General features: G+C 44.8%; 1 protein-coding gene across 1 annotated transcript; it reads left to right on the top strand.

The window, feature by feature from the left end:
• Window positions 1-967: 967 nt before the first annotated feature.
• Window positions 968-24719, top strand: TM4SF4 (transmembrane 4 L six family member 4). Its single transcript, XM_045812895.2, has 5 exons — window positions 968-1371; window positions 2309-2398; window positions 12921-13057; window positions 19953-20142; window positions 24241-24719. The coding sequence occupies exons 1-5, from the start codon at window positions 1198-1200 to the stop codon at window positions 24256-24258; spliced, it is 609 nt and encodes a 202-aa protein (XP_045668851.1). The 5' UTR covers window positions 968-1197; the 3' UTR covers window positions 24259-24719.
• Window positions 24720-25636: the final 917 nt, after the last annotated feature.

The following is a 25636-nucleotide window of genomic DNA, read 5'->3' on the forward strand; positions in this document are numbered from 1 at the left end:
ACAAATTTGACCCTCTATAAAATTCTACGTGTTGTTAAATCTAACCTCCAGACTCTCCACGAAGAGCTAGCAGGCTCCCTCTTCCACCCGAGTCCGTCGGCTACCAGCACCAAACTAGCTCCTTGCATACTGTAGAGTGGGGTCTAGGCATGGCAGAGGCCTTCTTAAGGGACACAAAGCAAACGAGTAACTGAACCACGCCTCTGGCAGCGGGCAATATTTCCAATGCCGTTCTACCTTACAGCCCCCGGGGCTCTCCAATGGCTCTTCCAACTTCGTCCATTCCGCCTCCTGTTGGCTGATTTATCAGTACCTTTCCTCTCCTCTCCCCAACACCGACTTTCCCTTTCCCTTAGCATTTGTGAAGACAGAGGTTTTTGTTCCTGCCTGGAGGACATGACTGAACAAGATGATTGGGAAAATTGTTTTTGTTCATTCCATCACACCAGGTAAGGAAGAAGATAGAATTGAATGAAGTGACAAGTACAGAAATAGAGCAATCAGGCAATAAAATTAATAATCATTCTGGTTTTATCCTTTAAAAAGTTCCTATAGGGCTAAACTCAGTGAAACCCAACCAGACCATCAAATTGTTATTTTTGCATCGAGGGAAGCAGAAGCTCTTTGGGATAATTCTTTTGCATTCCAGGCTTTCAGTGGAAAAGAAAGAGACACACACTGTCGACCATTAAGTACTTGCGAGACATGATTTTCGGATGTAACTCAATTACCCAGTGATTAAGAGGAGGCTAGGAGAAATATTTCTATATCTGGGCAGGGGCATTGTCAGATTAAAGGTGCAGTAGTTCTAAATGCTGTTTGTTCCAGCCCTGTGTTCGATTGCCGCAATGTGAGTGTCTTGCCTGTGCTGGTGGATTATTAACAGAGGTTATTGGTCTCCATGGCAAGATGATTGCTCTAAACGTAATCTCATTTATGGAGTACAAAAAAAAAAAAAAAAAAAGGACTTCAGGTCCGGGAGAATGTATAAATGTCCATCGCCATCAAGGTTCTGCCACATTTGAGAAGCAGAAGCAACTCCAAGGACAGAGCTCACAGGCTGGTTCGGGTCTTCGCTCCAAAATACGGATTGAACTGGGGACAATTACCAGGACACTCGCCCATAACTTTGAAGAGACCCCGTGAAGGCGACAGTGAGGGGCCTTTGATCGCAGACCTATATTGTACTTCCCCGACATGTGCACTGGGGGCTGTGCCAAGTGCCTGGGGGGCACCCTCATCCCCCTCGCCTTGTTTGGCTTTTTGGCTAACATCCTGTTATTTTTTCCTGGAGGAAAAGTGATAGACAACAACGACCACCTTTCTGACGAGGTCTGGTTTTTCGGAGGAATATTAGGAAGCGGGGTCTTGGTAAGTGGGGAAGCCTTAAAATCCTCCCAAAGATTTTGCCGAATCCTTTTAAAATTGGGTACTTTTTGAACAAGAAGATACTTAGTTGCTAACAAGAGCCCAAGCATTGCATGATGCAAGTCAGTGCCTTATTTTTTTCCTTCTCCATTAGGTCCTGATACGGACATCTCCACTACATTTACTAAGTAATGAATTCCCAAGATTGGGCTGGCAGTTCTCAGGGGTCAACTGAATTCCATCAACCAAGATGAGGGCTACATAGTTTCTCTATTTTAACAAGATCGTGCTGGGGGCAGTCGACCCACACTTTCTGGCAAATTGACTGACTGAAAACCACCAAGAGACCTGGGTGTCGGGGGAGTCCGCTTGCACTCACTCACCAATGATCTATTCACCCCTCGTTTCCAGTCAGTTTAGAAAGAGACTCACTTTTCATAACAACTGAGGACAAGTTTCTTTCTTTCTTTCTTTTTTAATTTTATTTACTTATTTGCCAGAGCGAGAGAGAGAGAGAGAGAGAGAGAGAGAGAGAGAGAGAGAGCACAAGCAGGGGGAGAAGCAGGCTCCCTGCTGAGCAGGGAGCCCCATGCGGGACTCGATTCCCAGACCCTGGATCAGGACTGGAGTGGCAGGCAGACGCCCAACTAACTGAGCCACCCAGGTGTCCCTGAGGGCAAGTTGCTTATCGCTATCCTAACCCACCACATAAATGCAAACTCAGGGTGTCCGAGCTCGAAATCTGGCCTCCCCAAAGCTGCGGTTGGGCCTTCTGGACCCTCGAAAGTCAGCGGTGCTTGGCTACTCGAGCCCTGCAAGTTCTCGCCATGCCCACCAGCCCCGAGTCTGAGATCAGGGACGTGGCTCTGCACACAGCCGGGCGGCGCAGGCTCTCCCTTCCCGTGTCAGCCCCCGTCTGAGATGCTTCTCTCGCTGGCAGATGATCTTCCCCGCGCTGGTGTTCTTGGGCCTGAAGAACAATGACTGCTGTGGGTGCTGTGGCAACGAGAGCTGCGGGAAGCGCTTCGCGGTAAGTGACCGGAAGGCCGCTGCCTCCGCGCCGCCGGGAGTGACTCCAGGGTGCACTGTCTCCTTGTGCTGGGCATTGCGGGGACAGCGCCGAGTCACCCGCCCCCAGGCAGCCACCAGCTCTGGAGGCAGCTGGGGCATCGGTAGATATGGATGTCTTGCTGGTGCAAAGTAACAATAATAACATTTAAAATACCATAGCCCTGATACTTAAAGGGTGTGAGTATCGTTTTAGCTTTTGCAAACAGGCAGGGATGTCAGCGCTGGAAAACTGGAGTGGTGCCATGGAAGGAACGCAGGCATGGAAGGCAGAGGTGGGGGCTGTAGCTCTCCCTCTGCCACTGAGAGGCCTTGAGACCCTGGGCAAGTCGTTTCTCTTCCCTGGCCCTGCGTTGTCTCATCTGTAAAGGGAGTGAGGGTGGCATGACAGATGATAACAGCCCCTCCCTAAGAGCCTCCTAAATTCCCCATCTACCCCACTACCAGCTTCACTGTCTCGGTGCCCAGATTCTGGCTCAGGACTTCTGTTTCTTGTCTCATGCATCTTTTAGTGGGTGAGCTAGAGAGATTTGGCATCACTGTTCCAGCCTGGAAAGTGGGGTCAGGTCCCATGTCTGCACCTGGGCAAGTCACTGTACTGACCTCTGCCTCCCTTTTACTCATCTGTAAAATGAGGAAGTTGAACGAGATCAGAATTTCCCAAGTATGGGACAAGCTCTGCTGGCCCTCAGGTGTGCTATATCTTTCAATAGCATAGAAAGTCATTCCCTTGTCAGTTCTCCTTCAATCCTTTTGATTTCATCAAGAGAAACTCAAATTTGGATGGAAATAAGTCTTTACCATCCCAAACCCCTCATAACCTCCCTTTCTAACAGAGGGAGAACACCGCATCTTCAGCAACACAAGCAACAGTAACTAAAAATTTGATAATACTGTTTTATCTTTGTTAATGATTCTAGCCCTCCACTCACAGTGGTGATATGAATGAATAGAGTGTTGACTTAAAGAAAAATATTAAGAGTTTGGGTGCACTGATATGGCAAAAATGAAGGTTGAATTGGAATTACTGGCTGGCTGATGAGTAAGGCTGGTTCCTGCTCTAATTCCCCGAGGCTGAACTGTCCATCTAGGAGATTTGTGACCCCAGTGATGAATTATACAAGTGTACCTTAACTTCTAAAGGAAAAGATGTAGCTATCTGTTCCGAAATAGAATCATTTCTAATATTTCTTTCCCATTATTATTTGCTCATTTGTTCAATCAAGAAATATTGACTGAGCACCAATGAAGGGCTGAAGCTAGTGCACTGGCATATGCAATTACAGTTTTCATGTGCCAAGATCATTCAGAGAGAATGTTCTTACCTTCTGGACACCATCATGAGTCCCAAGCAAGCATCAATCATTGTTTTAGCATTGATTATGGTAACATTTAAAAGCAGAGAGATGTAAAACTTAACCAAAATTTATTTGATATAGTTATATAACATGTGTTTTATACATGATATTTTCATATAATTAATTATAAAGGAAAGGAAGACATCTATAATTCATTTGCCCTTTGAAATGTAATCCTGTTATTCTCCTTTTGGAGAGTAAGTTGAAGATGAGAATTTGAAAAAAGAAATGGCAATTAAGGAATTGGATGAAAAGGAAAAAAAAGTCATTGCTTAGAAATCTAACAGCTCAGGGGCGCCTGGGTGGCTCAGTCAGTTAAGCGTCTGCCTTAGGCTCAGGCCATTATCCCAGGGTCCTGGGATCGAGCCCTGCATTGGGCTCCTTGCTCAGTGGGGAAGCTGTTTCTCCTTCTACCTCTGCCTGCTGCTCCCCCGACTTGTGCTTGCTCTCTCTCTCTCTCTCTCTGGTGCTGAGTAGAAGGCTCAGAATTAAAACAAGATGTTTTTGGTTTTGTTTTTTTAAGTTTATACATAACCACAAGGAAAAGTGAAATCATATCCAAAGTATTGTATATAACCTGTATTTTAATTAGAGTTAAGTGAAGTTCCAAAGAAAGGCAGGAAAGTCATGCTTTTACAAGCAGAGTTGAGTTCATAAAATCTGAAACATTTTGTCTGCCCCATTCAAGTTGTCTGTCTGGGCTCCCTAACCCCCCATGTAGGATGTGCCCTTGGCTTGGGTTGAGGATGACTCCTCCAAACGACCATCCAACCATCCACAGGGGCAGTGCCCATCGAAGGACCAGCTCTGCCAGACTGTAAACCAAGGCAACCAGCCACAGCCACCCTGGACCAGGGACGGCCTCCCTCTAGGTGGCCAGGTTTTGATTTGGCTCTTAATCAGCTGCCATCTTTTAAAACTAGAGATATTTTACAGAAGTATTTAGATAATCCTACTTCTTTTTCAAAACATTAAAAATTGACCTGGCTTGCATTTCGACACAACGATGGCCTGCAGTGCGCATGGCTGAGCGCTTCGTTTCCGGTCCCTGCCCTGCCCCTAAGGGCCACTGAGCTCATGCCCTGGCTGCAGAGCCCTGTTTCCTTAACATTCTGAGGCTCTGGAGCACTAAGCAATCATCATTTTTAAAGAAAGGAGTCTACAAACATTTTGTCGGACAAAAAGGAAGAAGCTGCAACATATTTCGATCAGTACTCTGATGCTGAAGATTCGGATTATTTTTCCAAAGGCTCGTGGCATTCCCCTCGGGCGTTTAAAGGAACCCTGGGCTTCTGCGGAGCACTGTTTAGAAAATCCAGCTGAGTACAAAGTCCTATGAGGCAGCCACACACTAGGCCAAGGGCTGTGGGGCTACCTCCCGTTGCTGTCTCCACAACCTTGCTCTCCTTTGTCTCCTGGCCTCTCTCTCTCTCCCCCTCTCCTCCCTTCTTTGCTACGCGTCTTTCGGGAATACTTTTCAGAAGTCAGCTGCATCATTCTCTTCCCTTTCCCTGGGTGTAAAACCAGGGTATAACAATCGATAGATAGTAGAAGCAGGATATGGTGGTTGCAGGGATAAAGCAAGACAATGAGCTGGAAAAAATCCTGAGCTCACCTAACCGGTAGTTTCCTGGTCAAACGAAGATGGAGGCCAGCTCTCCTCTGGAGCAGAGCACGCCAGAAGCCTAGCCCCGGGGTCTGCACTCTTTTAAATAAATGAAGCTACAGGAGGGGCGCCTGGGTGGCTCAGTCGGTGAAGCGTCTGCCTTCGGCTCAGGGCGTGATCTCAGGGTCCTGGGATGGAGCCCCGCATCACGTCAGGCTCCCTGCTCAGCGGAGAGCCTGCTTTTCCCTCTCCCTCGGCCCTTGCCCACACCGTTCATGCTCTGTCTCTCTCTCAAATAAATAAATTAAATCTTTAAAAAAAAATTAAGCTACATGAGAGCCGAGAAAGGGGGCAAAAAACGTGAGATGAGGGTGACTCCGAAATGGGCTTTGAAAACCCAAACCTGGGTTTGTTTTTGGGTCTCAACCTCTTCCTCCCCTATAAGAGGTTCTCCGTGGCCTCCTAGCAGTTTATCTGCAGCTGGTCAGGGTCTCCAAGCCCCTAATCCTTTAAAAAAAAAAAAAAAGTCTCTCGGAGTCCATAGAACAGCTAATTAATTTTATGCACTCATTCATGTTAAGTCTGTGCTTTAATAAGAGCCTTTTGAAGACCTTGGCCTTGACTCAAAGGAATATCTAATAATAGAACTTAAAGGTAGATTGATAAAGGAGTTATTAGAGGCAGGCAAGCATTTCAGCATCCTTCAAGCATGTCAGGTAGATAAAGGCGCACCCCACCCACAGGCAGGGCCAGATGGTTGACGGACCTGTTGCCAAGGAGGGTCCTGTCACTTCTTAAATTAGTCTATACAGTGTAGAGTCAGCACTTCCTCCGAGCCGGTGCCTGGCTCACCAGTGCCCCCTAGGGACACCTCCTGTGCGAGCACTCCTGAAGGAGCACTTCCTGAGGCCCAAGGCGCAGAGCCCGAAATTTACCTTGGCATTCTTCGGAATGACAGCCAGTTTGAGGGGGATTCAAGAAAGATAGTTCTTTTGAAATAATAGATTATCTTGAGAGAAGAAATAAAATATGGGATCCTATTTCTTCACCAAATTTTTTTTTAAAGATTTTATTTATTTATTTGACAGAGAGAGAGAGACACAGCTAGCGAGAGAGGGAACACAAGCAGGGGGAATGGGAGAGGAAGAAGCAGGCTCCCAGAGGAAGAGGGAGCCCGATGCGGGGCTCGATCCCAGGACCCTGGGATCACGCCCTGGGCTGAAGGCAGACGCTTAACGACTGAGCCACCCAGGCGCCCCCACCAAATGTTTTTTAGGCTTCAAAATCCTCTGCTATGAAATGGATAATACACGCATGTAACTTCCTAAGGACAGTTCGAGGGGTGGGGAGGATGGTGCACGTGTTGGTGTACCCAGAGGGGAAAGGAGCCCCAATGGCTGGGTGGTGAGGACACCAGATCCTCCATAAATGCTTGTTGAATGAGTGAAGCAAATGAACACTCAGGAGGGATTTCAGACGATTCCCAAATTTATCAGGCCCAACTCTCTAACACTAACCCTTTGAGTTGGGCATTAGGAAACTGAGGTGCATGCAAGTTAAGTTTCTGATGGCCACAACCCACCCCATCCCCCCAGGCCTCTCCCCTTCCCAAGCCTGGCCAAAGCAGAAAACATGCAACATTAACATCCTAAGAGAAAAAATGCTTCAGGTAATCTCTGTATATCTCAGAATAACTGTTAAAGAGGAACCTTCACACCCACCAGAAATGTTTCCCCAACAGGTCGCTACTACTCACGTCTCTAAAAGCTATGTCCCCAAACCTCCCAGGTTTCTTCCCTTCCCAGGCCCCAGGGCCTGTGCCATCTTGTGCAGCCGACCCAGGCACACATCTGACCAAGAACACACTGTGGGCAGTGGCAGAGCTGAGCCAGGTCCTCTGCCTGAGAGACAGGAAGATTTTAAAGCCGACAAATGATTAATTGGAGGGCCTCTGTTAAGAGGGCATTTTTATCTTCTTTTTCCAGGGAAGTATTTCCAGCATATACACAAACACATTTCTTTAGCAATGTGAACAGAATGTGTGTGCTGAGAGTCGGCCTGTTGTTTTTTCTGCCCAGTGTTATGCTCTAGGTAGCTGTGGAAAGTAAGAGTGTGTGAGGATATGATAATAAAAATATTACAATATAATAATGACATTGATTGAATGCTTATTAATGCCACAGGAAATTATCCAAGTAGGCAAAAAGAAGTTTCTAGATATCCTATCAGTGAAGTACTAAGCATTATCTAACAGCCTACCCCACCCGGGGGTTATCTGATCCTGTAGAGATGTGTACTTTGGATTCCCTGTTTACTATTGATTAGGCTATCTTACGTATCATGATCTCCCTGAGCAGGCACTTATTTTTGAGCCTTATTTTACAGAAGAGGAAATGGAGGTCTTAGAAAGATTAACCTGCCCAGAGAGGAACCAAGACTCGGACCCAGATCAATCTGCCCGCACCCCGCACCCTTGACCGCTGTGGAGTAGTGCCCTGTCTTTACTACTTATTCATATAGACCAGGGAAAGCATTACCATGGTATAAAAAATGGCAAAGGGAGCAGCAATTCCTGACTCTAAAGTCTGGCAACTCCTCTTTCTCTTAGAAGTTACCTCTCTGCCCAATTTTGTGTCTCCTTTCAGAGATTTTCCAGGCCTTTTGCCTGTTTACTTTGACTAACACCTATCTGGAACATCTACTCTCACATACTCAACCTGGTCTCAATAACTTTACTTTTTTTCCCCAATTAATTGGCATATAGTATATTATTAGTTTCAGAAGTTCGGTTTTTTTACTTTTAAATATTTTATTTATTTATTTGTCACAGAGAGAGAGAGGGCACAAGCAGGGGGAGCAGCAGGCTGAGGGAGAAGCAGACTCCCCACTGAGCAGGGAGCCTGATGCAGGACTCGATCCCAGGACCCTGGGATCATGGCCCGAGCTGAAGGCAGACACTTAACCAACTGAGCCACCCAGACGTCCCAATAACTTTACTTTTAACGTGAAAAATTTTTTATCATGAAACCCATGATAAAGTTTTTCCATAGTGGTTTTAAGACTGATAGTATCTCTAAGTAGTGAATTTGATTATTTTTTAAGACTTCTGAATGTGAATTACTTAAAGCAAAGTGACCTAAAATCTACTTTACTTCATGTGGTTCATCCATTCTGGAAAAGTTATGAAAAATCAGTTTGGGTTGTTTGTTTTATTTATTTTAACATAAGGTATTTCAAATTTGGATACAAAATCAGAGCGTGCCACCTGTGGCTTTCTGAAGTTGTAACCTGATGCCGTGTTTCCTTCAGATAGTTTTATAAAGAAATAAAACATTATTGATTCAGTTGAGAGTCACTGTGTTTCTCTCTTCTATCATATTTCCCTTCTTCCTGAGAGTAACCATAATCATAAATTCAGTGCAGACTACATCCATGTATTTTTTTAAACTTTTACTACCAAAAATCAGTTTTTCAAAGGTTCTAGACTGTGCTGTCCAGTATGGTATAGCCACTGTTCACATGTGGCTATTGAGAGTGGAATGTGGCTAACCTAAATTAAGGTGTATCATAAGTAAAAACTACACGCCAGATTTCAAAGAATTAGGGCAAGAAATGGAAGCTATCTCATTAATAATTTTTATACTGATTACATATTGATATGATATTTTTTGAATATATTGAGTTAAAGAAAATATACTAACATTAATCTCAGTGTTTTTGTTTTTTGGGGTTTTGTTTGTTTTTGTAGTTACTGGAAAGTGTTGAATTACATATATGGCTCTCATTAAAATTCCATTGGACAGTACTGGTCTAGAGCGCCTTGCAATAGGGACTCCTTGATATTTTATGTTAACCTGGTTTTTCATTTACTCAGACTTGCCTAACACGAAGAATGTGCATTTGTACTCATTTTCTGTATCTTTAAATATTTGCCTGCTAAGGTGTTCCAGGGGTGATAGCTAAAATCCTTTACTCAGCTTACACAGCAGGATAGCGTGAGTCAGATTTCTCCTCTCACTACCAGTCAGCAGATGTTGAAATCCTGGGTTGTTTTAGCTGAGGCGACCTTCTAGAACTGCCCTCCCGCCTTCTTCTGTTTACCACAGGAAGCTGAGGCCAGAGAAGCGGGGGGCCTCAGTGATGCTGAGGGCCGGAACACAGGTCTCTTCAGACTTCCAAACTGGCTTCCTGGAGATGCGATCTTTCTTCGTCATTACAGCAATTTTACATACTCTTGTATTCTTAGTCAGTAGTTTAATGATTCCTGACTAATAATTAGAACTCAAGATCAGAATGTCAAGTAAACAAAAAGCTATGTTTTTCCTTATATATTGTTTTATTTCTGAGAGCCCATACCATCCATAATAACACTCACCTCTCAGGTTTGTTGAGAGGATTAAATGAGATAAGGCTTCTAAGATTCTCGCTGAAGGGAGCTATTTTTATTAGCCAGAAAGTGAGATGATTGCATTAGATGACTTTTGAGATCTTTTTCACAAAAATTAATTGTAAGAATATTTAACCACGGATTTAGTGGAAATCCTGACTTTTGAAGACTTTTAACCAGTTTAAAGATGTGAGAGACTTTTCGTCATAGAATCCATTTTTCATTGAGACAACCCAATCTATTACGAAGAACTGCATTTTAACAAATGTTTCCAGACCATTCAGAGCCTCATTCCGAAAGGACGAGAGGTGACATTAGAAGAAACTGCCCTGAGTTTAAGTTTTCAGTTGCCGTACTAGAACATTCTGGCCATTCCTAGAGTTGTATTGGCTGTTTCTAACTGAACGGCGATTTGATTGGAGCAGGGAGGTAGCTCAGAGACAGAGAACCAGGCAGAGAAACTGTCACTAAGAATTAGAGCAGCATTTCCTAAAGTGTGTTCTTGCAAGAACTCATGGAAAAAAGTTATAGATTCCAATGAGATTGCGAAACTCTGCAAGTCACCATGTATACCCAAACATAAGGCAAAACCGAATATAAAACTATCTCCCATTTTCCCATAAAGAAGTTTCAAAAAAAAGCTCTTTGACTGACATTAATATATAAACTTTGAATGACATATGCATATTTTAATCACATTCTATAAAATTTTAATACAGTGATTTTGAGATAAGGACTTTTCCCCCACTCATTAATTTTTTTTTAAAGATTTTATTTATTTATTTGACAGAGATAGAGACAGCCAGCGAGAGAGGGAACACAAGCAGGGGGAGTGGGAGAGAAAGAAGCAGGCTCATAGCAGAGGAGCCTGATGTGGGGCTCGATCCCGTAACGCCGGGATCACGCCCTGAGCCGAAGGCAGACGCTTAACTGCTGTGCCACCCAGGCGCCCCCCCCACTCATTAATTTTTAAATCTATTCATGCATTTTTGACATCAGTATCTCTGCTACTACTGAAGACACCTTTGGAGCCATCAGAAGTTTCCCATAGTACATCTTCTCTTCTCTTCCATTAAGTTTGGATATAACATTTTTGGATCCATGTATGATGCTGTCAGTGGAAATTTCACTCAGTCACAAATACCAATTCACGAAAGACAAAGGCAGTAGTACTTGGACGCTTCTCTTGCAGTGACACGTGATGATCCTCACAGTTGTCAACACTAGGTGTGCTCATTCGGGATGACCTTTACAAGGCTTGTTAACTATAACACTCAGAACTAGAAATGATGGGGTCAACTTTCCTGGAATAATTAATACATCTGTGTCCAGAAAACTTTTTTCAAACAATTCTGTCAGCTAACATTAGTTGGGTTGTTTCTTACTAATGTCTTCCCCCTGCACTACTCAGTTGTTCAAAATAGTGCTGGAGGAAGTGCCCTATTGCCTGGTAGATAAAATAAGGACTCAGCCCTAAGGCAATTCCCTCACTTTTCAGAGGTAAGCTTGTGTATATTCCAGAATACATAGTGTATCCCCTTCTTGGAGGTTCACAGACTTTAGCATGTCATAAAGATTTTTAGGAGTAAAACAGGAGTGAAATCTATTTAGCTTGATATAACCCAGCAATTTCCTAAGTCATTCAACTAGACATCCTTTGGAAAAGATAGTGCCTGTTCTAACATGACAGATTGACCAACATTTTCATTTACTTCTGACCTAGATTATATTCACAAATGTTCCCAATGGTGAGAATGGACTAGACACAAAAATTAAGGGGAAAAATTTAAATAATGAGTGACATGAAACCATGGTCTTTGAAAACATCCAACAAGTAGTTATCCAGTGCCTTTGAAAAGGTAGGAAGAAGAAAAACTAGATAGATGATGGTAGGGATAGAGCAATGTCCTATCTGTCTTCAAATAACTCGTTGTCCACGACTGCAAGGAGCTTGTGCTCTGGTTCAGGGGAAGACAGACATAAAAGGCTATACGTGAGTGTGTTGTGGGCACTGTGCTGCGATAGAAGTTCATACAGTCCGGAGTACTGGGGGTAAGAGATGAAGGAGGGGACGGTCAGTTTGACATAGGAAGTCACACAAGCCTTCACGAGGCACATGGGGCAGAGCTCAGTCTTGGAAAGTGGCACCAAAAATACATCAATATTTGATATGAAACCAAATACCAGCTAAAGTGGAACTCCATTGTTACATAAATTCCAATCGTCCAGGCACTATCAGGTCCTCTCCATCCCCAAACCCATGCCCGCCCTGCCCCGTGCCCAAATATATCCTTTGATAAGATTGTTAGTAATACACAGAAGGGGGGGGGAAGTACCTGCCATTTAACTTAGGTTGTCACGTCTACTTTCCGTGACAGACCTTTGGGCAGGCTTTATCATGCCCATTTTATAGATAAGAAAACTAGGATTCTGAGGACACATCCCTTATGCAGAGTCACCACACAGAGGAAAGCTGCGAAGCTATGATTGCAGCCTGGGCCTGCTGACTTTTAAACTCTTGCTTAAATTCTTGTCCCTAGACCAGAAAACTTTTAAGATCATTTCCAACTCTAAGATTCTCTGATGCTATAAGAGGCTGGCCTTTCGGGGTGCCTGGGTGGCTCAGTCAGTGAAGCGTCTGCCTTCAGCTCGGGTCATGATCTCAGGGTCCTGGGATCGAGTCCTGCATCAGGCTCCTTGCTCAGTGGGGAGCCTGCTTCTCCCTCTGCCTGCTGCTCCCCTACTTGTGCTCTCTCTCTGACAAATAAATAAATAAAATCTTTTTTTTTAAAATCTGTTTAAATTGGCTGGCCTTTCATATTAGCCCTGAGGAGGGAGATGAGGAGAGTCTTTTCTTAACAAGGTTAGAAAACCACGGTTCAAAGGCATCAACCAGACCTCACACTTCCATCATCAATGAACAAGTAAGAAAAGATATGGGGATGCGGGAGAAGGAGGGGACACAAGATACCGAAATTCCTTCTGGGAGACCCCACCGGCCACCTGCTGTGAAGACTGGCTCTTACCCCTTAAATTACCTGGAGTCCCCATGTTCAACAACAGCCGGTTAGGTGTGCTGGGGGCAACCTCGGGAATGCTTAAGAACCTGCCTCTCTCTCTCCTTCTCTTTCAGATGTTCACCTCCACAATATTTGCTGTGATTGGATTCTTGGGTGCTGGATACTCATTTGTCATCTCGGCCATCTCAATCAACAGGGGTCCTAAGTGTCTCATGGACAATAGCACGTGGGGCTACCCCTTCCACGAAGGGTAAGGTACATCCTGCAATGCCCCAGGTCCCCACAAGGGGCACGGGCAGGCGAATGGCCCAAGGGGGACCCTGCATGGGTCCTTCATTTAACAAGTCTCAGGCGCGTCGCTCCTCTGAGGCCGAGCTGGAGTGTGGGTGGAGTGAAGTTGCCCAAGATCTCACCTCAAATTGCGCTTTTGACAGACGGCAGGAGAGATAACGAGAGCGGGTGCTGCAGCTGGCCCGAGACAAGGAGATCTGCGGTGCCATCGCTGACACCCAAACATTTATGAGCAGCTACACGAGCCAACCGATAATATCAGGAAATGGAAAGTGGTGGCGTCCACTGAAAATCTTACACTGGAAAACGAGAATGACTACTCAGTGACAGGGCTCAAAGGCTTTCACTAATACCCCAAATGCTCTATGACTAAACAATCTTTTAAGGCTTGAATTTATGGGAAATGACACTGGTGATACTGGAGATTCTTCATGAGAGATAATGTCAATAGAACTCATAAAATAACACTTCGTATTTTCAGGGAACTTCGTAGTTGATAAACGTCTTTCCCCACAAATTTATGATTTAATCCCCACAGCAACCCCAAGAGGTCGTTAGTCCCCGCCAAGGCAGGCCTGCTGAGTCCGGCTAGCTCTAACACGGCTAGCTGAGGGCCGAGGCAGGGCTCACACTCGTGTCTCCTGCCTTTGAGTTCCAGTCTTCCTACGTGGCACATCCTTCTGCCCACAGTAGCGGGTGGCCGTATGGACCCGTTCCAACTTAAATTCATTTACATGAAATAGACATCAAACTTCCGCAGTCTCACTAGCCCTATTTCGAGTACCAGCAGCTACGCGTGTCCAGGAGCAACTGCGTCGGCCCTCGCAGACCCAGGACATTGCCACCGTCGCAGACGCCTTACGAGGCAGTGCCGCGCCAGCTCTGACCTCCGGGAGGCCTGGGACCATCGTCGTTTTGTCCACGGCTGCCTGGCACCGTGACTGGCACGCCTAGCTGGTCAGGAAACGCCCTCGTGGGGTCCTCCTACACGGGGAGGATGGGTCCATGCCTAGAGAAATCTGAACACCAGTTTACTAACTCAGCGTGCTCACTTAGAGTGAGAGTAGAGGAGCCCAAGAACGGGCTCTCCACGCGGAGGTGGAAGGTGCTGGTTTGTGCTGATACGGGTCATGGGGTTTCACGTCAGACAGCATCCCCACCGCACTCTAAACAGGGGTACGGGCCTCTAGTATCCTCATCGCATGCAGGGGTTCCCAAAGGTATTGATTATTTTGTGGCAAGCCCCCTTTCAATGTCCACCTGCCCTGGGGTAGGCCTGCACGAGCATAGACATCGGACACCAGATCCATTTCCCGAGGTTCTTCCCCTGATAGCTCCCTCTCTCCCTCCTAGGGGTGTGTTGACGAAACTCCAGATTGTCTCCTTTCATGGCCCCTGCTCCTATTATCTCCACCCGCAGCCTCAGTGCCGAACGAAACATGCTTTTCTATGTATTGTTACTTGACCGCCGAACTTAAAATCGATTCGAATAAGTCTATGCCCAAAACACAGGAGGGAGAAAGGAGACACAACACTGGCCCTACCCCCCCACCCCAAGGCAGCCAACGGCCTGAGGCCCTCACACCCTCCACTGGCACAGCGGCTCCCCGCTTGGGATGGAATGGGACGGAAGCCCAAGGGCAGGAGAGGGACAGCTGGCCTGTGGGCCGCTGCAGGAAATGCCGATGTGGGGGAAGGACAGGAAACTACTTTTCACAGTACTCTGTCCTTCCGGTGAGGCAAGTTTCCATCACATCTACTGCATCTGTTGTACGTTATTCTGTGGTGGATGCTTTCCTATGTTCCCGCGTCTTCTCCTCACAACTGCCCCACTCGTGAGCTGGTCGCAGTCACTGAGGTGTAATAATAAAAACAGAGTAGAGTCAACGTGGCAGGCAAGCAGCGCCTGTCAGAATTCTCCGCCCTCCTCTGTGCACGGCAGGGCCTTGATAATTATCTGAGGGAGAGAGGTTTGCCTACCGCCCTGCCTACATAGAGGCTTCAAACTATCATGTGATGCCATGGATACCACACTTTCCAGGTGATCTAGAGGCTATTTAAGAGTGATTTCGACCATCCATGGTTGGTTTTTTTTATCCTCATGCCCTGACTTTGGGATTTAATCCCACAGAAGGTGCAAGTCTTCTCTCTGTACAAGGCATGAAATATGCCACGACTGGCACAGGAAGGGCTTTCGGGAGGGGGGTCTAGGTGGAGCTTATCACATGCATCCTCTTTGCCACCTGGCAGGCTTTCCTCGGCATTCCATTGTCTCCTACATCCTGTGTCCTATCTTCTGAGGCAACAACTCACATCCCTTTAAGACCTTATCTCCCACGCCAGCTCCAAACCTTCCCTTGGCCTGCAGGGGCTCATCTTGAATTTCTTACAACAATAATTGAACCTCTGTCACTTGGTGTTTTTTTGGTTAACAAAGTGCTTTTGCCCACCTGTTTCATTTGATCCTTACAAAAAGCCTGTGGGATTAACGCTCCTTAGAGGGAAGATTGCTGAGCCCAGAGAGGACACATGGCTTGCCCAGAGAGAGGCTGTTTCTTAATGACCGAAGCTCTACTCCAGTCTTTCTCGGTCCAAGCACAGTGTCTTCCCTAGAACACAAGTGATGTTGATTTGCACTGTCTGCTTTTTGTATGATTATAGATTCCATGTAGCATAGCTCAGGGCCTCTGCCTCCCTGGATACTTCCTATCCCGGGGACTCCAGGGCATGAGCACCTTAGCGGTTGTTGTTGTAGCTGCAGATCTAACGCACATGCGCAGTTACCAGTGAGGGGCACTGATTAACCACTTGCATGTATCAGCCCCAACGAAAGGACTCAGGACACTCTTTCCTTATCACCAAAGGGCAGTGGCAGCCACTGCCACTCCTTCCCTCCCTTTTCTTTCCTTCTTTCCTTCTTTCTTTCTTTCTACCTCCCTCCCTCTCCCCTCCCCTCTTTCCTTCCTTCCTTCCTTCCTTCCTTCCTTCCTTCCTTCCCTCCTTTTCTCTTCTCTTCTCCTCTTCCTCTTCCCCTTCCTCCTTCTCCTTCTTCATGTTTAGGGGCTAAGTGGTTTTTCATGCATTATCTCACTTAATCTTCCTCATAAATCTGAGAAGAATTCTTATCCCTGGAGTAGAAAAATGAAATTCAAAAAGGTTAGTCTGCCCAGGGCTCCATAGCTAGTCATTAGTAGAAGGAGAATTTAAAAAGCAAACAAACACTTGGCCAGCACACTACTTTGTGCCAGAGCCTGTCCCAGACGTGGAGCAGGGAGGGAGAGACGTGTGGCCCCTGCCCCAGTGAGCACAGGGCTAGTTAGGGTGCCCACACTGGCCCACACGTCTCTCACAGTGCAAAAAGGGTTGAAATGGTGGAGTGCAAGGGAAACTTCTCTGAGGAGGTGACAAGGCCCAGTTTGGCGAGATGAGCAAAGGTGTGCCTTCCAGAGAGGGAGGAGAAGCACATTTCGGGCAGAGAGAAGAGCAGGTCCTGAGACAACCACAGGAAGGGCCGACCTGCTCAGAGTGTGTCCCGTCACTGTGAGCCTGAGGCTCAGGCTGAATGTGGCCGAGAGGAACAGAAGGGGACACCACACGGGGGTGTGACGGACAGGCAGGCCAGAACTTTGGGGCCTCAGGGAACAGCAGAGGACTTCAAGCAGAGCTTGCCACCAACACTTGGGATTTCTAGGACGATCGTGACGGCAGTGACGTAGAGGACGAACAAGGGCCCAGTAATGAAGAGAGAAAAGTAGGAGGTTGGAGTAGTAATCCAGATAAGATTATGAACACCTGCGAGGCAGTGGCATTGGGGCTCAAAAGAAGGAAACGGATTTCAGAGACCATCTGAGATGAAATCATGAGGATGAGGCTTGAGGAGACAGGACAGAGGTTATTAAGGTGAACTCTGAGATTTCCAACTTGGGGCACAAAATTCAGGACTCTTCAGTGCCATAGAACATAGCCTGGTTTTTGTTTTTTCCTCAGAAATACCTGTTGGCAATCATATTAAAAGAGCAAAGACAGTTAACTTTTTCTATCGTGAGAACCATACTAAAGAAGCATTCTAGAAGGAGAAAGAAACCTAGGACATTTTGAGATACACCCTCCTGGCTTCCTTTGAAGTAGGACCTCCTCCCATCCAAGGTCTTCCTTTCTGAGACAATTGGCTACCTCTACCTTGACCCTGAGCTGCTGAAAGGGAAGCAGCTTGCACAGGGCATGGGGGCAGCTATGGGTGCCAGAGGAAAGGCCAAGGACGGTTAGCTGGGGCGGGGAGCACAAGGGACATGGCCAAGCACAGTACTCCCCAGTCGGGCTGCAACGCTCTCTGCTCCCTGGGGAAGGTGAGGTGAGGCAAGCTCTCTCACACCAAAACATGGGAGTGAGTACAGTAAGTGTTCTTTGTTGCTTGGAAGAGGTGAGTTTCAGGAAATCCATCGCTTTCTATCCGTATGTGGATGAAAGATTGCTGCAACTCAGGTGGAAATGCCCTTCACAATAATGAGATGCTTGAAAACTCCCGTAAGTGGCTTTAACCTGCTTCAGCTCTCCTTGCTTCACAGAATGCAGAAACAGGACTAGCTACTGGGGCCATGAAAAATTAGGGCCCTCTCTCTCCTGGGGTTGGAGAGTGGCACACAGAAGTCATTGCCAGCATCTCAGAGACGGAGCCTGAGAGTCTGGGAGGAGAGTAGAAGGGTCTGGAATGGGTGCTCGTGGTGGTTTGTGAGGGGGGAGGCAGCAGCAGGAGTGGGACTGAGAGGATTTCTCCAGGCAACCCTTGCTTTCAAGAGCCCCCATGAGAGTTTTGCCAATCTCACCGCCAGGAGGCGCTGTCGTCCCATCTCTGCACAGACTCTTGCCGAGGGGAGGAACTGGGGATTGGCAATGACTTCTTAGAATCTTTTCTTTATAAAATGTGCCTGGAAAATACTGTGACTTTCTATAATCAAGTTTGAAAATTGTAAAGATAGAAAGGGCTACATAGAAAAATGCAGAACAGAAAGATGAGTTTTTAAAAATATTTAAGTAATAACAAAGGAAGTTTTATTCAACAATAAATAAGGTGTATTATCTTCATGAGTCTTCACAATTGTGAGGTTGCTCTCAGGCCATTTTATAAATGAGGAACTGATGCTAAAGGGTGGGGATACGACTTGTATGAGGGATACACAGCTAGTAAGAGGAATGCTTGCATTCAAACCAAGGCCCAACTAAATCCAAAATACCAGGCTCCTTCCTTTAGACCCCACTGCTCAGATTAAGTAAAATAATAACACACTAGTGTTTATTGAGCACTTACTATATACTAGGCGCTGTTCCAAGCACTTCACTAGTATTAATTCATGTAATTGTCACAGCAACCCTGTGACTTGACGTTATTCCCACTTTACAGTACGTATGCAAGCCCCCCAGCTAATGAGCAGCTAGAAGCGGTGGAATCGTGGAAAGGTGAATCAGTGCTACAAACGATGCCATGTTTTATTTTGAAATCAAGAGCAAAATGCCCCTTCTTTCCTTTATTCCTTCTGCTCTATTAAAGTCCGGGGTATCTTCCATCATTCCAAAGATTTTTGAAAATCTTAATAAGAATGTATTTTAAATGAGTACTGATGTCCTGGAGAATTCGTCAGAAACAGGAGTCGTCAAAAAGATCTGGAAACTATAAGGTAGAGATGTTAATTTAGTGGCCAGATGAGCCCTTGAAAGGGTAGAGGGGCACATAAAGGAAGAGGGAGAGACCAGTTCGTAGCTCTAAGAATGTGAGAAGAAATTATAATAATCACAACATTTACCTACTTTACTCTTGTTTTTGTCTTAAAGATAGTATACTTCACATTTCTCCTTCAAGACAAAATGCCCTTTACATGTAGTGAACTCCTAGTATATATATATATTATAAATATATATGTATTTCAAAGTTTTATAAACTATGTATTAAGGCAGCAGATGATTTCTTCCCTATTTAAGGAAGGAATTAAGGAATTTAAGGAGGTAACTAAATCTTTGCCTGTTAACAAAAATACAGTTGAGTCAAATTCACAATTCGGTTAGAATTAGGCCTTTAAAAACTAAGCTATGTGCCATGATTGTACTTTACATGGCTTCAGATGGCCACTAGACTCGACAGAAAATTTGTCCAAAGTCCAAATGGTCCCTAGCAATAGGGAAGATAATGGCCACGAACATTGGTGAGAGCCTGCTCCTGGAGTGTCTTCATTTTCCTGGCCCCATAGTAGATACTGGATTCATCTTTTCTCTTGGTCAGCTCACAAAACTCACTCTGTCACTTAGTAGCTGTGTGACCTAGGGGCAAGTTGCTTAACCTCTCTGTGCCTCTATGTCCTTATTTGTTGTGATATGGAAGAAAAGAACCGTAAGGTTTCTACAGAAAAAAATGAGTGGATATGTGCACAACGTTTAGAACAGGGTCTGGCTGGTACATAGTATATACTCAATAAAAATGCTAGGTGTTATTTTTTAAATTGTTATTATGGGGTATTTTTCCTTTTTTAAGATTTTATTTATTCATTTGAGAGAGAGAATGAGAGAGAGAAAGACAGAGAGCATGTGCACTTGGACGGGGAGGGTCAGAGAGAGAAGCAGACACCCTGCTGAGCAGGGAGCCCCATGTGGGACTCGATCCAGAGACTCCAGGATCATGACCAGAGCCAAAGGCAGCCACTCAACTGACTGAGCCACCCAGGCACCTATTATGGGATATTTTTCTTATGGACCTTATGTTTTGGTGGAAAGTATTGCAAAAGGAAAATCACGATGGTGTCCTTCTAGCCCAAGGTACTGCATACATTTTACAAACATCTCCTTTCTCTACTCCATGTCCCCGACAGGGATTACCTCAACGATGAGGGCTTATGGACGAAGTGCCAAGAGCCTGTCGACGTGGTGCCCTGGAATCTGACCCTCTTCTCCATCCTGCTGGTCGTAGGAGGGATCCAGATGCTTCTCTGTGTCATCCAGGTGATCAACGGCCTCCTGGGAACCCTGTGTGGGGACTGTCAGTGTTGCGGCTGCTGTGGGGTAAGTTGAGGTCCTGGCACTTTCTTCTCAACATGCAGGAGGCCAGGGCAGGCCACTGGCGCTGACGGAGAGAGGTGGAGACAAACCCAGGCTGGAGAGGCCAGGTAGCCCTCTCTATCAGCTCAGGGGAATGGAGACATTGTATGGCCAAGACCCAGTTCTGCTCTGTGTGTATGTTAATAAACACAGGCTAAAGGTGACCAAACGTTTCAGTCTCACACCCCGTTGACCACAGTCCTGGAGGAAGAGGACTCCAAATACATATAAAGGTTTACAGTAACGTTTATTATTATTTATATGAAGATCCCCAGGAACTGGGCATTTGTGATACGCACATATTGACGACAATAACACGTCACGGTCCAGCCCAGAATTATCTCACTATTCCCTAAGTAGATCTAGACAGCGGGTTAAAGTTGCCAAGAATTGGGTGCCTGGGGGGCTCAGTCAGTTAAGCAGCTGCCTCTGGCTCAGGTCATGATCCCAGGGTCCTGGGATTGAGCCCCGAGTCCAGTTGGGCTCCCTGCTCAGCGGGGAACCTGCTTCTCGCTCTTCCTCTGCCCCTCCCCTCAGCTCCTGTGCTCTCTCTCTCAAATAAATAAAATCTTAAATAAATAAATAAATAAATAAATAAATAAATAAATAAATAAAATTTGCCAAGAAATACGTGGAACGCATGTCAGGGCATTGTCTTTCCCTGGCAAAGAATAGAACATACCAATGCAAAACCTATATTTTGATAAGATTTCTGATATAGAAGAGAAATGGTTCTCAGGTAGGGGGAATAAAAGGAAATCACTGAGGATTTAGTCTCCAAATATGATGGTAAATTATCAACAATATAAAAAACAAAAATAAACCTATGGACAGTAAGACAGTGCAATTATTTCAACTAGTGACCAAACCAGATCAGGCAATTGTTCAAACACACATGGAAATATTTAAAAACACAAATTGGTGTATGAGGAAAAAATTAAACAGGACTCAAGAGTTCCATAAGGAAGAACTATGTAAATAAATATGAATTGTGGTCCATCTACTTAAGATGATATTATGCCCTGATTTTAAATGATTCAAATCATTTTTTAATAAACAATATATGTATATAGGTCAAAAACTCTGTCTGTGTGTCAGAAATATACAGATGTATTCAGTTGGAAAGCCTGTGTCCTGTGCTGTCTTCCCACTAGTCTCCACCTGATTCCTTCTATATGTTCTCAGAGTTATTTTGTTATTGTTTTTATTCCCCCTACCTTAAAAATATTTTTTAAACTGTAATAATAGAGATAGTGTTATTTTAAAAGAGCAAGATATAGGGGCTCCTGGCTGGCTCAGTTGGAAGATCATGTGACTCTTTATCTCTGGGTTGTAGGTTCAAGCCCCACGGTGGGTATAGAGATTACTTAAAAAAAACAAACGAACAAACAAAAAAACTTTAAAAAAAGATAAAGTAAAAATAAAAAGAGCAAGATACAAAAAAAGTATACAGAATAAACAAGTATGTACATAAGAAAAAAACAAACACTATGAATTTAAAAAAGACCTAAAGGAAATCCAACTCAAATGATCAGTAAGAAGACTTTGACTTGTTTCCGTCCTTCCAGCTTATATTACTTAAAAAAAAAAAGTTTAACAATCATAAATTTTAAAATATACAAAATATAAATTAAAAGTTCCCCCAAATCAAGTATAAAATGCATGTATTACAAATAAATTTCACTGACTATTGAGTTTTTGTTCTATAAATGTTTTTTCCCAAAGATTGATTTATTTATTTTAGAGAGAGTGAGGGGAGGGGCAGAGGGAGAGAGAATCTTAAGCAGACTCCATGCTGAGCACAGAGGCTTGACATGGGGCTTGATCTCATGACCCTGAGATCACGACCGGAGCTGAAACCAAGAGCAGGACATTGAACTGACGGCGCCATTCAGGCGACCCTGTGCTATAAATTTTCAGTTCTATTGTGTTGTATTTAAATATCTTGGTCTTGAAACACAAATGAGAAGAAAAGAAAACTACCAGTTAATCATCCATCAAAATTATTTTTATGATAGCAGTTAAGAATATTGAGCATCTAAATCTTGTAATTCATCCAAAATGAATTCATACTTGCTAAATCAGCTCATTTCAAACACTTTCATTATTTCTTTTTCTGCCTACACAGAAGAGAATCATATATTTAATTAGGAAGCAAATTTTCATTGCATGATTTATGACAAATACAGCTGCCCTTTGAATAGAAGATAGTAGTTTATTCAATTTGAGGATTATCTATAAATTTCCAAACATACTCATAGGTGCCGGCACATAGAAGCTTTTCAGTGAGTGTCACCTATACAGATACTGTAGTTCAGCAGTTTTGGTTTTTTTTAAAGATTTTATTTATTTATTTGTTTATTTATTAGAGAGAGCACACAACCAGGGACAGGGGCAGAGGGAGAAGCACACTTCCCACTGAGCAGGCAGCCCGATGCGGGGCTCGATCCCAGAACCCTGGGATCATGCCCCGAGCTGAAGACAGGCGCTTAACTGACTGAGCCACCCAGGCGCCCCTGCAGTTTAGCAATTTTAATGAATAAATTACTTGAGAGTCAGAAGACAGTAGAAGGACTCCATAGCTGTCCGTGCACGCGAACTGGAGAATCTGAGGATGAATGTACACCTCCCCAAGTCCCCTCCCTCCCCTCCCTCCCCTCCTCCCCTCCTCCCCTCCTCCCTTCCTCCCTTTCTTCTTCCCCCACTTTTTATTGAAAAAAAGTCAAATCTACATATAATGTAAAGAACAGTACGATGAACACCTATGTAGTTTCACCTAGATCCACAAACTGTTCCCGTCTGCTCGCTCTCTCTTTCCGAACCACTGGAAAGTAACGTGCAGATAATCAAGAAACTTCACTAGCGGATACTTCAGTGCGCATGACAGCTGCATTTTTTAACAATGGGTCCGCTGAGGATTCCTTTCTTGTTGGCGGCGTGCCTCTCGTACAGCTGGTCAGCATCCCCCCCGGTGGGATGCTGTGGGGGGACTTGGGCTCGCAGCCTAGTCCCACAACCTCCCGGCTGAGTGACCCCAGCCAGCTTCCTCACTTCCCGAGCCTTCGTTACCCGACCGCCTCTTGCAGACCTTTTACCCAGAGCGTGCGCAGAGCCATCGCATTCAAGCAGAAAGTGTTTATTGAGAGATTCCTGAGCCTGGCACAGGCCTTCCATGAGGTAATAGATGGAAACATGCCTTAAAGACAAACTATGAGACCTGGGTTGATCGCCAGCTGCACAGTCTTGGCAAAGTCCGTTGCACGCAACTGTTTTCTTTGTCTGCAAAACGTGGTTGTTAAACCTACTTCCTAAGGTTGCTGCGTGTCTAACATGGGGTGATAAATATGTATGTATATCAACAGTTAGAAGGCTCAGCACATTGTCCTGATTGTTATTTACTAAGATATAAAAATTGGTGAGGCAGCGCCGCTTCAAGGAGAAGAGCACAGTCTCCGACTTCAACCTCCCTGAGTTCAAATCCTCACTCCTCTACTTATTAGTTGTGACTTTGTATTCATCACTTGAGTTCTCTGTGCCTCTTACCAAAAAGTTTTTTAATAATAAATGATGCGGGGCACCTGGGAGGCTCGGTCGGTTGAGTGTCTGCCTTCAGCTCAGGTCATGGTCACGGGGTTGTGGGATCAAGTCCCACATCAGGCTCCTTGCTCAGTGGGGAACCTGCCTCTCCCTCTGCCTGCCGCTCCCCCTGCTCATGCTCTTTCTCTCTCAAATAAATAAATAAAAATCTTAAAAATAATAATAATAAATGACGCAAAATAAAATGAAGCCTCAACTCCTGTCACCTAAACACAGGTAAGTGAGAGATGACAGCTCTGAAACAGTCAGAAAAGTATTGAAAATATTCAATAGGTAACCAATATGTGGCAGGAGTAATCAGGAAGAAGAGGGGTGATGGGGAGGAGAGAAGAAAGCAAAAAAAAAAAAAAAAAAAGAAGAAGAAAAAGAAAAAAAAAGGAAAGGAAAGGAAAGGAAGAAAAGAAAAGAAGAGAAAGGGAAAGAAAAGAAAAGAATGATGTCATAGTTAACTTTTCTACCTTCTAGGGAGACGGACCAGTTTAAATCTCCTTGGTGAGCTGCTCTAACTCGACGGCCTGTGGGACATCAGACTTACTCTTCTTCCTGGAGTTGGCAATTCTATCTACTTCCTGACGGACAAAGCTTAGGGACAGGAGAGTTATTCCTTCCACTTTCCAAGCAGCTTAGCTCGACTCAGATTTTTATGCTATTTTCAAATAAAAGTTTGGCCACTTAGGTTTATGTATCTTTCAGATTCGCTTCCTTCTAGAATTGAAGAACAGGTTCAAAGCAAATTTGTCATGATTTGTTTTGAGGGGAAAACGTGTAAGGTCACACATACTGCCACACTGCTTCTTTGTATATAGAGATGTTTATATCTTCGGAAGTTTTTCATAATTCAACGGAGGAAAGCACCTGAGAAATGAGAAACCAAGGCCAGTTTTTGCTTTCAAGATTTATGAGAAAAACAGAATGATGTATCATAAATAATTTGGTGTCTTTGGGCTAATGTGTCTGAATTACTTGTGACTAGTCTTTCGAGCCTGCTTATATTTGCTAGGTTTTCTTATGTATGTTAAATTAAAACCATAATTCAGGGGTGATATAATAAAGATTGTGTGTGTTTGGGAGGGAGGGGAGAAGACTGAATGACTACCACACTCTTTTTCGTCTTTTCTACAAATGGCTTCTTTCGATGAAACAAAAAACAATGTTTTAGAAAAGTTGACTTGGATAATAATTTTTGTCAGCATATGACCAGGATTAAGGTAATAGGTGTTATTAATTCTATGTGTTGTATTAAGACACTAACTTTGGTTTTATGAGTCAGGCATTAATAAGGGGTCAAATCCATGCTGTTGTTTTGAGTTCGAACCCCAGCTCTACCACACACCAGCTTGGGGACCCTGGGAGAGTTATTTTCTAAGTATCCCTTTCCCTACTGCTGAAAGGCAACCCATCATCCAAGACATTTTGAAGTTCCCCAAGGTGAAACAAGGAGGCCCGTGGGATTGCCAACATGACTAACAGAAGAGGTGCATGCCGGAGAGCCTCACTTCTGGACCGGCCAAGCTGATAGGCTGCACTGTGTGGGTTAGACACTCTGAAACTCCGTTTCTCACAATCGTCAGGAAAGCAGTTAAAAAGCACCTCCTGAGTGCTGGCCATGGGTCTGGGCACTGAAGACATGAAGTTTCCAGGCTGTGATTCTGCCCTCACCCCAGTGAGAAGTCTGGGATCAGGTCAGAGACCCCATCTGGCACATAACGGGCAGAAGGAAGAAAGGCGAGCAGATAGGCACTTAAGATCAGACACACAGAGTTTCAAGTCAGTGTAGAATGTTGGTTCTCAAACACGATCATCAGAATCACCTAAAAGATGTTCTATTATGATTCCTGAGCCCCAGCCTAGACCTACTGCA

The sequence above is a fragment of the Ursus americanus genome, chromosome 20, assembly GCF_024610735.1.
Source record: "Ursus americanus isolate L20-20 chromosome 20, mUrsAme1.1.p, whole genome shotgun sequence".
Classification (NCBI taxonomy): Eukaryota; Metazoa; Chordata; class Mammalia; order Carnivora; family Ursidae; genus Ursus; species Ursus americanus.